Genomic DNA, 13,502 nt, shown 5'->3' with positions numbered 1-13,502 from the left:
TGAAGTCCATTTGTAAGAGGTGTTAGGGTCAACGATGGCAGTTCTTTGAGACTTGCTTTACCCAAGTCAATGTGTGAGATGGCAAGCTCATGGACATCTGATCGGGAAGCATCAGTAGATGTTTGATAACAAGAACTATCTAACTTGCAGCAGGAAGCCAACCTGGTAACTGTCCATTGTATGCATTTGTTACCATTATAACATTAAATACTTTGCTTAGCACACACTCACACCTCAAGGATTCAAAGTACAAGTGCTGTGTGTGTGTCGACGAAAGAGGGGATAAGGACTGTGATCAAGCAAGGTCTCCTTTGGAATTGTTTATATGGAGTGCCAGGGTGTGATGAAATATTTTGACTAACAGTGCGGGTGTAATCCAAGAAGGTATGGGGACTGTAATTGGACAAATCCATAGGCTGCAGATATCTTGAGGCTGTGCACAAAATGTAACTTCTTCTTGAGGAGGTGGGTGGTGGTGTATGCATGGGGAGGTAGTGCACAGGGAAAAGGTCAGATCACAAGGCGAGTCCTGCTCTCAGTGAGCCATAGAGGGATACAGTACCGACACCAGTAGCGCATGGGTATGAAGGGCAGAAGCACCAAATTGCCAGGCCTTGTATGCATGTTTCCCATATACTGTCTTTTTAAAGTCCAGAGAGTGATACCTTAGGAGCAAGAACATTTCCAGGATATTCTTTTAGTAGCTGTATTGTAGTACACAATAAGTGGCACCCTGTGGTTGTACAGGTAACAGCAGAGTGAGGGGGGTGGAGTGGGTTCTCTTCCTGTGAATTAAAAATTGGTGGTACCCATGGATGTCGAGTGTGAAAAACAATACCCTAAGTGACATTGAAAACAGAAGGGGCACACAGGAGTGATGGAGCATGACTTTTCAAACAAAGCTCTTTCTCACAAACTATAGGTACCTCCTCCCCTTTTACGAAGACCCCAAACTCTCCCAGTATCCGGTTTGTTCATAAGAATCCCGATTAGTGGAGAATCACAGAGGAAAATAATTTAGACAGAGGTGATTTAATGTTCCTGCAGAATGTGGTTAAAGAAATGGGATTATATAGTCACACTACCATTGTGTACCAATAGACCATGTGTGATGGGCCGAAGTTGCCTAGTAGCTAACGGCTTGTCCCGATAGAGGTTAATTTGCTCACCCATTGCTAAGAGTACAAGGCACTACATAAATGTGGTTTCATTTTATGTAACACCTTTGTGGAAAATACCCTCATCCATAAATGCAATCTAGCCTCACAGAAACACCATCAATTGTCCTCCTCTTCCTTGTCCTCACTATCCTCTTCCTTCTGCGTGCTCCCTAAGTTTGATTGAGGATGCATTAAGTGTCATTAGCAATGTGTTAAATGTCTTTGTAATGCATCACTGTTTTGTGTGATAATTTATTTTGACCAACCATAATGCGAAACATAGCTGCACAGTTTAACAAACAAACTTTTTGTGACCATATAGTTCACACGAGACAGATTACATGTTGTGGCTTGTTTCAGAGGACTATCAGTGCACTGGAAATCTTGAAGTGGACTTTACAGAACTTTGTAACCGCATCGGACTCACAGAAATTCCAAGAGTCACACTGGTGGAACACATGCATCATTACTTGGACAAATCTGCACGTGGTAAGAGGCCTCTAGCAACGTAAATCTGTTTACAAAATAAAATCTGGAAATGTGAACATTGAAGGAAAACTACACTAGAATGAGGTCCTGTGACACAGAATTGTTATGTTTGAGGCTTACTCCCACCTCACAATCCCCCATGAGAACAAATCTGGTGCCCACAGGAAAAACAGCCATTTTCCTTAAAACATATTTAGAAAGATTAAAAGGCCCTTTGATGTTGTCTCTACCAAAGATTCTGTAAATATTCTCAATATCCCCGTTTTGCGTATCCTTTCTTAATGTAATATACTTTTGTTGGTTTTTGTAGGTTACTCAAGTTGTGTTCTACAAAAGGAACCCAAACCTCCACAAATAGGGAGGTTTCCCACTTCCATTTCATAGTTGTGTGCTTTTTACATAGTCATTTTACTTTCTCTCTTAGGCCTAAAAGATCAAGCCTCATGAATGCCTGGGAAGTAGGGGTCTCACCCTGCCGTTGACCACTGTGGGGAGATGGAGGCCAACCAGCGAATTATTTATTTATTTATAAAGTTTTAGCTTACTGATCTGTACCACTTATTTGTATAGAAAAACTCAGCTCGGAGCAGCCGGGCATTCAATGTCTTACTTAATGCACTAAATGTCAGGTTGGTTATTTGGAGATGGAAATGGTGGTGTAGACCATGCATAGAGATTAATTAATAGGTTGCAATTCTTAAAAGCAGAATCTCCTCCACCTTGACGGAACACCCACGCTCTCTCTCGGCATAAACCCTACTCCCCCAAACTCACTTTTGTCCCCATCACTACACTTACTATCAACTAGTGTAGTGATAATACCCTGGAATGTTAACCGGTCTTGCTAATACCCAGGAATGTTGACCAACCTTGCCTGTAAAGACCTACCACCCAGCAAGGGTCTATTAATGCTGGCGATGATGTTGGTACCGGCAAGGTCAGCATGCCATTTAGGTTATTCACCAATGGCAACCCCAAACCAAAGATACGGCAACTGAAGGCTTTTTTTCAATTAAAAAAAGAAATGAAAACGTTCTTGAGGTATCTGCAACCACAGGCAATTATGCTGAAGTCTGTTTCAGTGTTGATTACTAACCATCAACCTGAGAAATTGACTTCAGTAGATCTGTGCGACATCAAAAAGAGCTCAACTAAGTTTTATTGTTAGTTTATTTACATAAGAGCCTTACACACCCATTTTGAAGGGATTGTGTCCTCCGACGTATTCCTTATCTTGATATATTACTTCCAGCTTGCTGGCCTCAGAATTTGTTTTCAGTAGAGGGCGCTGTGCGTTGAAGTCTCTCGAGTTGGTGTCCTTCGACAGCCTCCATATCGGCGCTGACGTCATCGTGCATATAAATAGACTCGCGCAGCGTCCGTTGCTCAGTTCTGTTTTTACGCGCTTCGTGGGCCTCGGAATCATGTTGCTCAGTTCTTTATTCAAGTATATTCTTATTATTCCTCGAAGATATCTTCTTCATTCGATGGCTTCCTCTTCCGAACTGTCGACCCCACGGTCCGGCTTCAAAAAGTGTTGAGATTGTGGGAAGAAAATGTCATTGACGGATCCTCACAGAATCTGTTTGTGGTGCCTGGGATCGGAGCATCACTGTTCGGAATGCGAGGACTGTATGTCCATGACGGCGAAAGCCTTGAAGGAGCGTAAGGGGAAGCTAGAAAGAGGTAAGACTCTTAAAACTTCAACTTCTTCGAAAGTTTCCTCAGCAGAGTCGAGACATTCGTCTCCTCGCCGTCACAGGAAACATTCCCGTTCAAGGTCTCGAAGCAGTTCGCATCAGTCTTCGAGATCTAAACACTCGAAAAAGAGGCTTCGTAGATCTCCCTCTTCTTCGTCTTCTTCCACTTCCTCAGAAAGGGTCACCTGCCCCACAAAAAACAGCTCTCCAGCTAAGTGGGAGGAATTCCGCAAAAAAATGCTTAGCGTCTTCGAGAAAGCGGCCTCGACCCCCTCGGAGACGGCTAAAGGTGATACCCTGGGTGAAACACCCGAAAAATTGAAACGCCGCGAGTCGTTGCACCCGGCGAAAGAAACTGCCCGAGAGCGTCATGAACCCTCGAGCAAAGGCTGTAAGACCGAGTCATCGACGCCGTTCGTCGAAGGTTCCTTCGACTCATAAATTTGCGTCATCGACGCCTTTATCGAAGGGCCCGCCGACACACAAATCGGTTGAATCGACGCCGTCCTCGACGCCGCTGTCGACACGATAAAGGACAGACCTACCGCTGTTACTACATCTCAGTCAGTAGACGTATCGATGGCTTCGACCATGACCTCGAGGATGTCGATCACCTCGACGACTCCGAGTAGGATTCCGATCCTCTCGAGTTCTTCGAGGCCTCTTCATACATTTTCGCTGCCTTTTTCGGTTTCATCGAAGCCTTTGACTTCCGCGATGACAACTTCGACGTTTTCTCAACTGGTGACTACAAGTTTGGCCCCTTCTACTCTAGAAATGGGTTTCAAACCATACCCAAGATCAGATTATTTCAGAGCCTTGTCCTCTATATATGAGGAAGGGGAGGATTGTGATCATGAAAGACCCTTTGGGTTACAGAGGACCACTACACCTATACCAGAGGAATTTATCTCTGAAGAGAAAAGATTGAAAGATCTTCAAGACTCTTTGCATGAAGCAAGCGGTTTAGAGACTTCTCCAGAAGTAGAATTTGCTAAAGCAGACCCAGAGGAACATGCTGTGAACCCTTATGGGGTCTTAATGGCCAGAATAATAGAATTCATGGGGTTGGCTACACCTTCACCTTCTTTTCAACAGGATGATCTTATGGACATTTTACTTAAAGGCCCACAGGAAGATCCTGTGGTTCCCTTTCATGCTGAATTGCAGAGAAAAATATCTGTCAACTGGGAAACTCCTGAGGTTATCCCGGCAGTTAACAAAAAACTATCTGCCAAATATAGGGTATCTGCTTCTGACTCTGAATATTTGAGCAAACATCCAACTCCAGAGAGTTTGGTTGTACAGGCAGCAACTTCATCGAACAGTAGATCTGCATACCCTACTATTCCACAAGACAGGGATGATAAAAGGTTTGACGATATGTCAAAAAAGGTCTTCTCGGCATGTAGCATGGCGCTTAAATACATTAATGCTACTTGTACGCCCGCAAGATTCAGCCATACACTTTGGGAGTGTGCTTCATCTGCGGCTGACTGTCTCCCGGAAGGAGAGGAAAGGGAAGCATTTCTGCACATCATTAAAGATGGTAAAGATACAATGTGTGAGTCCCTACAAACTGGCATTGATTCTGCTGACAGTATCAGCAGGGCCATGGCGGCAAGAACTACTATCCGCAGATTTGCGTGGTTGTGAAAGTCTGGTTTTGCTCCAGATGTACAGGCCAGACTTTTGAATATGCCCTTTGATGGCACTTCTTTGTTTGGTAAGAAGGCTGATGACAGCCTAGAGAAGTTACAAACATCCAAGGCAGCAGCAAAATCTTTTGGAGCTGCAATCCGTCAAACTCTGTATCGCCCGTCAGGAACCTCATGGAGGGGTAGGTCCTTTCGCTTTTATTCCGCATTCGGAAAAGGCAGAGGACAGCCGGCTCAAAGGGGCCAAAAGCGATTCACCCGTGGTGGACGGGTTAAAAGTATAAAAGCTGCAGCAGGTGCCTCCTTGCCCTCGGTATCTGCGTCAGCAGCCTCTAAACCACTCTGAAGTCTCTCCTCACAAGACACCAGTAGGAGGCAGGTTAACTCAACATCTGACGGAATGGCAGGCTATTACGTCAGATGCTTGGGCATTGGAGACAGTTGCCCAAGGTTACTGCCTGCCTTTTCTACGCACCCCTCAGAGTCATCCAATGGGGAACAACTCTTTGAAGTTTCCAGACCCGCTCCTTTTGCAGGAGATTCTAGACCTGCTAGAGAAAGGTGTCATAGAACCTGTACCTGTAGCGGAGAGGAACAAGGGTTGGTATTCCCCCTACTTTCTGGACAGAGGACTGAGACCCATCTTGGACTTACGAGAATTGAACAAATTCCTCAGGAAGGACAAGTTCAAGATGCTAACTCTCTCTCTGATCCTTCAGGCCCTCTAGCTTCAGGACTGGCTGGTATCTCTAGACCTTCAGGATGCTTATTTCCATGTGCCAATCCATCACAATCACAGGAAATACCTGAGGTTCGCAATTGGCAACTCTCGCTATCAATTTCGAGTTCTGCCATTTGGGCTGACCTCCGCCCTGAGGGTCTTCACCAGCTAATGTCGGTAGTAGCTGCAAGTCTAAGGAGGGAAGGGATCCACGTCTACCCCTACCTAGACAATTGGTTGATCAGAGCAGTATCCTCGGAATAAGTTCAGATCCAACTAGATCATGTCTGCCACTTACTTCACAAACTGGGCTTCTCCCTCAATTTAAAGAAGTCACAGATGATACCATCACAGAGACTCCAGTTAATCGGATCGGTCCTGGACACTTCCCTGGGGAAAGCCTCGCCACCAGAGGTGAGGGCTCAAGATATTCTGCAGATGGTCACCAAGTTTCAAAATGCCCAACGTCTCCCAGCCTTCGACTTTTTGAGGTTACTAGGCCTCATGGCATCCTGCATCTTCCTTGTGCCAGAAGCTCGCCTGAGAATGAGATCCCTCCAGTGGGCACTAAGAACCCAGTGGTCACAATTCTCAGGAAGAATGACAGATCTCCTTCAGGTCCCGGACAAAGTGGCTCGAGACCTTCAGTGGTGGGCCTGTCGGGAGAAAATTTTGAAAGGAGAACTGTTTTGGCAACCATGGCCGGAGATAACAGTAGTCACGGATGCCTCACTCACGGGGTGGGGAGCCCATGCGAACGACTTGACCATCAGCGGTCGTTGGTCTCCATTGGGTCCGGACTACATATCAAACTGTTGGAGCTGAGAGCTATCAGATTAGCACTGAAGGCTTGTCTGCCATCTGTACAAGGGAAAAATGTCCTAATAATGACGGACAACACAGTGGCCATGCACTACCTCAACAAAAGAGGAGGCTTAGGATCACTGCCACTGTGCAGAGAGGTGATGCAGCTCTGGTTTTGGGCAATTCAAGAAGGAATCTCTCTATCGGCAGTTCACTTGGCCGGAGAGAAGAACTTGACAGCGGACGCTCTGAGCAGGCAGGGCACAGTCTCCCACGAGTGGGAGATAGCTCAGGAAGTCCTTCGGGGAACCCCTCAAGTGGATCTGTTTGCTACCAGTATCAACAGGAAGTGCGATCAGTTTTGTTCAAGGGAATTTCCCCCGAGAGGAGCTCTAGGGGACGCGTTTATAGTGGACTGGGATTTTCCACTTCTGTACACGTTTCCTCCGTTCCCTGTCATTCCTCAGATGATCAGAAGCTTAAGAAGATTCCGGAAGACTATGATCCTAATTGCCCCAGACTGGGCCAGGAGAACGTGGTACCCGGACTTTCTGGACATGTCCATCTGCCCTCCGATTGTCTTCCGCACAGGGAGGATTTTCTCTCGCAGAAGGGAGGTCAGGCTCTCCATCCAGACATCAGAACCCTCAACCTTCACGCTTGGTTTCTGAAAGGTTGAGATACAAGGATTGGGACCTCCCAGATGACGTCATGGAGGTGTTGCTTTCGGCTAGAAGGCCAGCAACAAAGACTTTATACCGCTGCCGTTGGAACAAGTTTTGCAACTGGTGTAGAGAAAAGAATATCGAACCCTTTTCATGCGGTACACCTATCGCGACCCCTATCCAGAAGACCCCCTGGCAAGCCCATGGGCCAGGAAGGGTCTCCACTAAAACCAGGTATCCTTGGCCTAGGCCTTCTTGGGGCAAGTCCTGGCGCCTTTGGCGCCAGGATCATACTTGATAAAGGACTTGTATTGGGAACTACTTTATTTCAGTGTCAATCAACATGGAGGCATCCACATAGCTTGGCTCCTTGGAACCAAGCTATTCGGTATAATATTTTTGGGTGTGGTACCATAGGAACTATTTTACCTGGACTACTTTTTTGAAGCTATTTAAACCACACCCGACTGGGATAACACGCTTCGCGTTACTTTGCAATTCTGCAACATGACGCTCACCGGGTTCAGCTGCACCCGCGAACCTCGGAAGAACAGCATCTGTAAAGGAGGAAAAGGACATTGTTAGCAGCAGCAGCAGCTTACCTGTAATTTCTTCGTTAGCTGTCCACGGCTCTTGAGATCAGCATCCTGCTACCAGCGCTCCTCCCGAACCGACGGATCTGCAAAAAAGGAAGAAACAAGGCATTAGACATTTTTACAATTTAATGAACGGTGCCGAAAAGCTTACCTCGCAAGCCGCTCCTCGACCAACAACGCCTCAGGAATTCCATGCACCGGGTAAGCACCGCGACCTGTGGGAAAACAAGGCAACGGGTTAGCAAGAGGCAAGGCATCATAGCGCTGCGCTTAGCGCCTACTCACCGCATCAAGGTGCTCTAAAAACGCCTTTACTTACCGGCGAGACCCAATTCAGTCTATGCCACATATTGGACTTTCGCGCACTTAAGGAAGAGAAAAGACATTAGTTAAACAAAAAAGGCATGCAAGGACAATAATATAGCACAGCAATAAGACCTACCTGAAAGACTCAAAGCGGGCCGGCATCAGTGAAGTAACTCAATCGCAAACGCCCACCAAGCACAACGCGCCCCTGCCAAGAAGGCAGGACGGAGAGCACACCTGCATTAAAAACAAGGTGAGGAGAGGTCCAGTGAGGCTGCGGGTATACCGGGTGGTGGGGGACTGTTTACCCGAGTTGCCCAGTCTTGAACATTGCCCACCTGTATTCCAGGCAGAACTCTCCCGCTGGTCACACCTGGGAACTGCAGAGAAGGATACCTGAGTCCCAACTGCTGGGTGGCATCCCCGTGGAACCAGGTTAGTGTAACAGAACGCGAAGCCTGCCAAACCAATCCACCTGGGCGCCATGGAGAAATCGGAATTAGACCAATTGGCCCAATTAATAGAAGAACTGCGTGCCGAAGTTCATTCTGCCTGGCAGGAGACTAACGCTCTCCGAAGAGATTTAATAGTGACTAAGGAGCGCACAGAAGACATTAGCAGACAATTCTTGCAATCACAAACAGGACAGACACCTCTGCCTAGAAGCAACCCGACGATGCAGAATCCTACCCTGCCATCCACTTCCTCTAGTCCGGTACAAATTATGCTACCAGGAACAGTTCCTTTGGCACCGCCGGAGCGGTTTACAGGTGATCCATGGAAATACGCAGCTTTCATGAATCAGTGTCGCCTTCACTTTCATTGCAGGTCAGGAGCATTCCCAAACGACCAATTTGGGTAGCCTTTGTTTTATCATACCTGAGCGGTAGCGCAGCAGATTGGTCTGTACCATTGGTGACCCATGATGATCCTTTATGACATGACTTTGGGGGATTTCGGAGGGAAATGGAGAAACTTTTTGCTCGCCATGCCCGAGAGCAAGCAGTGGACAATGAACTCCTTTCCCTCCGACAGGGGAATCAGGACTTGTTAACATACATTTCAACAGATTGGTTGCCGAAGCTAGGTGGCTTGAAAACAAAGGAACCACGTTGTTTCATCGGGGCTTACGAGGCGAATTAAAAGACGTTCTAGCTCAAGTAGTTGATCCTCCTCGAGACTGTTCCGAGTTCATAAATCTGGTCGTACAACTAGACCACCGGTTGCAAGACCGAAAAGCAGATCGTTCCAAAATGGATCCTCGGGCTGTGTATGTTCGGTCTAGAGACAATGTAACCTGAGCACAAGAAAGCACTGTGGGGCCCAAGCAAATTGGGGGGGGTGTGACCCCCATTAACAAAACAAGAGCGAGATAAAAGAAGGCAACAACAGCTATGTCTGTATTGCGGAAACCTGGGCATTTCCTGAAGGACTGCCCGGTGAAACCTCCAAGGAAGATCGTCGGGGCCGCGGAAAAAGATGAAGAGAAAGAATCTAAATCGGAAAACTACCCAGCTCGTCAAACGTAGAGGTTAGTTTGTCGAGTGAGAGGAAAGAGCCACCAACCTCACACTTTGCAATACCAGTGATCTTAATCAATAACCAACGGTCGTCAAGAATGCATGCCGTTTAGGCATACATCGACAGCAGAGCAGTCGGAAATTATATATATCAAGACCTGGCTGCAGAGATGGGCTTCCCTTATGTTCTAAGCCGACTACAGACAAGGTGACTACGGTAGATGAGACAGAAATCGTTTCCGGACCCGTAACACAATGCACAGCCGAGATAACCTTGCTGTGCCAGGACGGGCATCGGGAACTCATTTCGTTAGATCTAATCAAGGCACCTCAATTCCGGCTTATACTAGGGATGCCATGGTTAGTCGCTCACAACCCTTTGATCGACTGGTGGGCCAGGAAATTAACCTTCCCCAGTGACTGCTCTTCAGCCTGTTATTATCAAGAACAGAAACCAGCTTTCAGTATTTCTGCAACTCCCGGAGCGACAACATCACCCCTGGGTGTAACTAATACCTTGCCAGAGGAATACCGCAATTTCCAGGATGTATTCCAGAAGGACCAAACAAACGCCCTGCCGCCGCACAGCCCTTATGACTGTCAAATCGACCTTGTTCCTGGTGCTCAAGTCCCTTTTGGTAGAATCTATGCTCTTACGGAACCTGAAAATCTTCATCTGAAGTCTTAGTTTAGTTTAGTTTGTTTATTTATAAAGCGCATCCGAACCCTCAGGTAACTGGGCGCATAATCATGTGTACAGCAGAGTTACAAATCGTTACACGAGCATCAAGGTACAACGGACAGAGCGTACATTAGTCCAGGCTCTGAATGTTTACATACAAGAGTAGAATATACCGAGAGAAGTATGAACAGAGAATATGCAGGAAAGAAGTTCCAGTGGCTAAAGCGGACCGAGTTACAGGTTGGTCCTAAATAGGCTGTCGGTAGAGTAAGCATTACTACCGGTGGACAGCGGCGGCTAGCAGGTCATGTCGGTGAAAGTCTGGATGTTTAGGCTAGTAGCCATGATTTTACCATGGCTCTGAATGGCCAGAAAGCGGCTTCTGATCTAATTGAAGTGGGGAGGGCGTCCCAGCATTGTGCTGCGAGCGCTGGAAAACTGGAGCCCCCTGCTGTTTTTAGATTATAATTGGGGATCTTTAGTTGGTGTAGATAAGGTGTTCTGGTGGGTCTAATGGGGCAGTGTCTAAAGAATTTGTCAGAAAGGTAACGTGGGGCAGTAAGTGATAGGCACTTGTGGGTGATGACCAATACCTTAGACCAATACCTTGCAAACGGATTCATCTGTCCATCGAAGTCCCCTGCAGCCAGTCTTTTGTTCTTCCTGCCGAAAAAAGAAGGGGATTTAAGGACCTGTATTGACTACCGCGCATTAAACCAGATCACTGCAAAGAACCGTTATCCCTTGCCACTTATCCCGGAAATGCTGGACCAGGTCAAAGATGCTCAGATTTACACCAAATTGGGTCTTCGGGGAGCGTACCACCTGGTCTGGGTCAGAAGCGGAGACGAATGGAAAACTGCTTTCCGTACCACATATGGTTTATTCGAATATCAAGTCATGCCCTTTGGGTTATGCAACGCTCTGGCAGCATTCCAATATTTCATGAATGACGTCTTGAGAGAGTTAATTGATGTCTGCGCCCTAGTGTACATAGATGATATCCTAGCGTACTCAACCTCAAAACAGGATCATATCAAGCACGTCCATTCAGTCTTCGCCAAGCTCCGTGAACATAGTTTATATGCAAAGCTTGAAAAGTGTTTCTTTTACATAACCGAAGTAGAGTTTCTAGGCTTTATTCTTACTCCCGGAGGCATCAGGATGGACCTGCACAAAGTTGACGCCATTCTGAAGTGGCCATCACCAACGTCAGTAAAAGGAGTGAAAAGTATGTTGGCCTTTGCGAACTTCTATCGCCGGTTCATACCAGACTTCTCCCAAGTTGTACACCTGATCACCGTATTACTACGAAAAAATTACAAAAAATTTGCCTGGACCGAAGAAGCAGAAAAAGCTTTTCAGGAACTTAAGAAAAGGTTCACCTCAGCGCCAATCCTGCGACATCCACGTCCAGATCTTCCTTATATTGTAGAAACGGACGCTTCCAGTATAGCAATGGGATCTGTCCTCTCACAAAGAGATCCTGACACCAGCCAGCTACATCCAGTGGCCTTCTGGTCAAAGAGGTTCTCACCTCCAGAAGTAAATTACGCCATTACGGACAAAGAACTCTTGGCAATTAAATCCGCCTTTAAAGCTTGGCTACACTACCTTCTGGGGGCAAGACACACCATTACAGTTATCATGGACCTCCGAAACCTGCAATATCTTAAAACAGCTAAAGCCCAGTCTTTGCGCCAGTTGCGGTGGGCTCTTTTTTTCGCCGAATATGATTATGTCATTGCAATTCGACCAGGGGTCAAGAATGGAAAAGCTGACGTACTCTCTCATACTGGCACTGATGACAGTTTATACGGCCCAGACCCAGTCCCCATCATACCCGAAGACAAACTCTTAGGCCTCACTACGGCCTTAACCCAAATGGAACTGGGAAAAGAAATTCAACAAACCATGAATCCGGATGCCCTCCTTGCATGGCAAGCGCAGGGGGAACAATATTCCATCAAAGATCACTTACTTTTTTTTAAGGGTCATCTGTACATACCCACCAAGGACTTACAGCAACAAATCATTTCAGGTTATCACTATTCTTTGATCGAAGGACACCCTGGAATTACCAAGACCTTAGCCAAGGTAAAACAGAACTTCTGGTGGCCTACCTGACGTAGAGATGTCATCCAATACATTCAGTCTTGTGGAGTCTGCGCACAAAACAAGTCGCAAAAACAAAAACCATCTGGCCTTCTAAAACCTTTGGACATTCCTCCTGCACCATGGCACACTCTTTCCCTCGACTTCATCACTGACCTACCTTCCAGTCAAGGGTTTAACATCATTCTTGTTGTCGTAGACCTATTCTCAAAGATGGCACACTTTATTCCGCTCAAAGTCCTCCCAGACGCATCCACTCTAGCCAAGGTATTTCTGGACGGTATTGTTAAAATACATGGCTTCGTCTCTAACTTTTGTAGAAAGTGTTGCAAATTGACGTCCGGCTATCCACTAGCCATCACCCCCAAAAGGACGGTCAGACCGAGAGAACCAACCAGACCCTTGAGCAATACCTACGATGTATGTTGCACCATGAATTAAGAGACTGGAAGGACTTACTATGGATAGCCGAGTACGCATATAACAACTCCTTGCATTCCAGTACCAGACAAACACTCTTTTACACCCTATATGGTAGACACCCACATACCTCAGAACTGGATCTCCCAACCAGTTTGGAAATGCCAGCAGTAAAAAACCCTTCACACCAACATCACTCAGGCTTTCAAAAAGGCCAAAGAACATCTAATTCGCGCCAAAGACAGGCAGAAACAATTTGCCGACCAACACAGGAAAAAGGCCCCAGACTATCAAGTAGGGGACAAGGTTTGGCTGGCCGCCAGGTTTATACCCATCAAAGGAACCCGAACCTTTCAACCCAGGTACTTAGGACCCTACACCATCAAGGCGATTATTAATCCAGCGGTCGTCAAATTAGATTTACCATCCAATCTACACATCCACCCGGTATTTCATGTGTCCCTTTTAAAACCAATGCAGCCTGGTACACGGATTGGAACACCACCAAAACCCATTCTTGTTGACAGAGAACCAGAATTCGAAGTTAAAGGCATACTGGACTCTAAGAGGGAAGCTATACTATCTAATTGATTGGAAAGGATTTGGACCCCAAAATAGATCCTGGGAACCCTGTGAAAACGTTCATGTGCCACGTCTGATCAAAAA

At 46.6% G+C, this 13,502-nt stretch overlaps 1 protein-coding gene across 3 annotated transcripts in view; it reads left to right on the top strand.

The window, feature by feature from the left end:
• LRRC71 (leucine rich repeat containing 71) overlaps nucleotides 1-13,502 on the top strand; it is a 1,520,862-nt gene that overhangs the window by 232,304 nt on the left and 1,275,056 nt on the right. For all 3 annotated transcript variants that reach the window (XM_069604555.1, XM_069604558.1, XM_069604556.1), the window contains one exon: nucleotides 1,521-1,649. In XM_069604555.1, coding sequence (XP_069460656.1) covers nucleotides 1,521-1,649 — 129 coding nt within the window. The remainder of the gene's footprint in view (nucleotides 1-1,520; nucleotides 1,650-13,502) is intronic.

Source organism: Ambystoma mexicanum, chromosome 1p (genome assembly GCF_040938575.1).
Source record: "Ambystoma mexicanum isolate Mex_15411 chromosome 1p, UKY_AmexF1_1, whole genome shotgun sequence".
NCBI classification, from domain to species: Eukaryota; Metazoa; Chordata; class Amphibia; order Caudata; family Ambystomatidae; genus Ambystoma; species Ambystoma mexicanum.
The sequence above is the reverse complement of the archived record's forward strand: the minus strand, read 5'-3'. Positions and strand labels throughout refer to the sequence as shown.